The 2,565-nt window shown below is 36.9% G+C and overlaps 1 protein-coding gene across 1 annotated transcript in view; it reads left to right on the top strand.

Annotated features, from left to right (window-relative positions):
- Window positions 1-502: 502 nt before the first annotated feature.
- Window positions 503-2,565, top strand: part of LOC111865648 (5'-3' exoribonuclease 2 homolog) — a gene marked incomplete at both ends in the record, with an annotated part of 5,807 nt that continues 3,744 nt past the window's right edge. The window contains 1 exon segment of the mRNA XM_023853833.2: window positions 503-808. Coding sequence (XP_023709601.2) covers window positions 503-808 — 306 coding nt within the window.

Below are 2,565 nucleotides of genomic sequence, written 5' to 3'. Positions count from 1 at the left end.
ATGCCAGTGAGTTTGCTAAGGTGCTGAAATACAATTAACAATAATGTGGCCAATAAAATGTGTAATCTGTTGAGCCATGCTGTTAATTAGTCCCTAGTTTACTTGAAGCTCAAGTTATTCATTACATAAAATACAGATTCCATTAGGATCTGTCACTTTTATTTTAAACAATTTCTTATATCGTAGTTAATGAAATTCAAGGAAAAACTATTTCTGACTATGCAGTATCATTATCTTTGTAACATTAAGCTTGCAGCTGAAATATGTGTACATGGGTCACTGAGATGTGCAGAATTGCAGAGAATGCATTGGAAAATATGTATATGACATTCTTGTTCTTGAAAAATATTACAGTTATTTTGCAGGTATATACTGATAATTATTTTGTAAATTACATATCCTAAGCTGTAATTTCTTACACTTCTCTTTCAGTATAATAGTTTGGAAATAGTTTTAAATTAATGTAGTATGGTTAATTTGCATGTTTCTTGCAGGGCATGAAATGAAGGACTGTATTGGGGTTGCCAGAGAACTCAGTGGTACAAATGATGAAGTATCACCTACTTTTGCTGCTGAAGTGGAATTCATATTTGTCCGTCTCAACATTCTTCGGGAGTATTTGGAAAGGGAACTGGAAATGCCCAACCTTCCTTTCAAATATGATTTTGAACGAGCAGTAGATGACTGGGTTTTTATGTGTTTCTTTGTGGGGAATGATTTCCTACCTCATTTGCCATCACTAGAAATCAGAGAAGGAGCCATTGATAGACTTGTCAATTTATACAAGAAAACTGTTTACAAGACTGGAGTAAGTAGCATTAAATGTTGTGTTCATACCATATACGGTATTATGCAGGAACATCTGAAAAATATCTTGGGTCATGTAGTTCAGTTATTTTTGTAAAATCATATTGATATCACTGAAAATTAGAAAAGATACAAATTTTCTATAAAGGATTTGAAGTTCTCACAGTAGTGGTTGTGGAGAGATTCTTTCCTTTGGTGTATAACACCATATACTCCGATGAAAGTCAACTGATGTGTCAGAGGAACTTGTCACTTCCATCTTCATAGTTGAAGTATAAGCCAGTCAAGGAGCTTTACTTGCTGCCTGCTTCATACTGTTTTCTTGCATGACCTACTCTTCAATGCTGAAGATGAAGGCAACATGTTCCTTTGAATTGTCAGTTGACTTTCAGCAGACTTCTTGGCACTATAACCCAGAAGGTAGAACTCTTCAAATTTCTATAAATTGAGCTGATTTCCAAGTTTTCAACATGCAGCTCTCCATTTCCTGAGGAATGCAAGGTGTGTGGGCCCCTGGCAGTCCTCATTATGAGGCTAGAATTTCACTTGCTCTGAATGCCTAGACCTCCTTAGACTGTTTAGTATCCTGAAGGGTGGATCAACACAAGACATTCCCACGTAGCTCCATACCTCCACTGAACTGTGGGAACCAATCCAGAACTTTTCTTTGCATTTATCCTTAAACCTAATTCAAATCTAATTTAATTTATTTGGAGTCTTGGGCAACCAGTTATGAATGTAATTGTCACACCCTAAAACGTCTATGTATAACACAGCCCGTCAATAATGCAACAAAGTGTTCCTTTTTCTTCCACTTAATGTTTCAGCCCTAGATGACCATCTTCAGGTGTATTAATATATTAAAACTGCTACACTGCATTAATATGCGCTAGAATCACACACTGTAGTCCACTTAATTTAATAAAATAAAATCCATTAAAATTTTCTATTAAAATTTTTTTTCTTTACTTTTGTGAAATTCTACTCCACCTCACAAGGGGTGTTGTCCACTTGTATTGAACTATACGTTTATCTCCAGGTGTTTTTATTGCAGTGGCTTATTTTTTATGTTCGTTAGCCCGTTGTTCTGTTATGTCTGCAATCTGTAATCTACAAAATGCCGCATGTTAATATTGCTTTTTGATTGTTGTTATTAATGTTATGTTGGTTTACTTTGTACTCACATGCCCTCTTGCTTGTGTGTTGTTCCTTCTAGCAGCATGTGGTGTGTTTGCTTCTGTGTCTATATGCCATGGTTGTGAAGAGTTGGGAGAAGTGGGGGAGGGTATAGTGTTTCTTTTGTGTAGAAAAACTCTTTGGCTTTAGTCCATAAGCGAACTATACAGACTGAATGACCGCCGCTTGTCAGCGAAGTTAGTGCCAACTTTAGCAGATAGAGGGTGTCGTGTGGTCAGCGCAATGAATCCCCATGGCCGTTAATTTCGTTTTTCTAGAACGGAGCCACTACTTTTTGATTCAAGTAGCTCCTCAGTTGTCCTCACGAGGCTGAGTGGACCCCGTTCCAGACCCACTACTGCTCAGAAAAAATCTAGTAGCACCAGGAATCGAACCTGGGACCTCTGGGTCTGTAGCCAGGAACTCTGACCACTAGACCACAGAGGCATTTTGTATAATTCTTCAAATATAGGATTCTCTGTATCAGTATTAGTGACATTTAATTGTAGATTTTGCTTACTGGTTTTGTAAATATGATACTTCTCAAGTATATTAAAATATTTTCCTTTCCTCTTTGTTGTT

This window comes from Cryptotermes secundus, unplaced genomic scaffold, assembly GCF_002891405.2.
Source record: "Cryptotermes secundus unplaced genomic scaffold, Csec_1.0 scaffold6810, whole genome shotgun sequence".
In the NCBI taxonomy this organism is placed as follows: domain Eukaryota; kingdom Metazoa; phylum Arthropoda; class Insecta; order Blattodea; family Kalotermitidae; genus Cryptotermes; species Cryptotermes secundus.
Note: the sequence above shows the minus strand (reverse complement) of the source record. Positions and strands in the feature narration are given on the sequence as shown.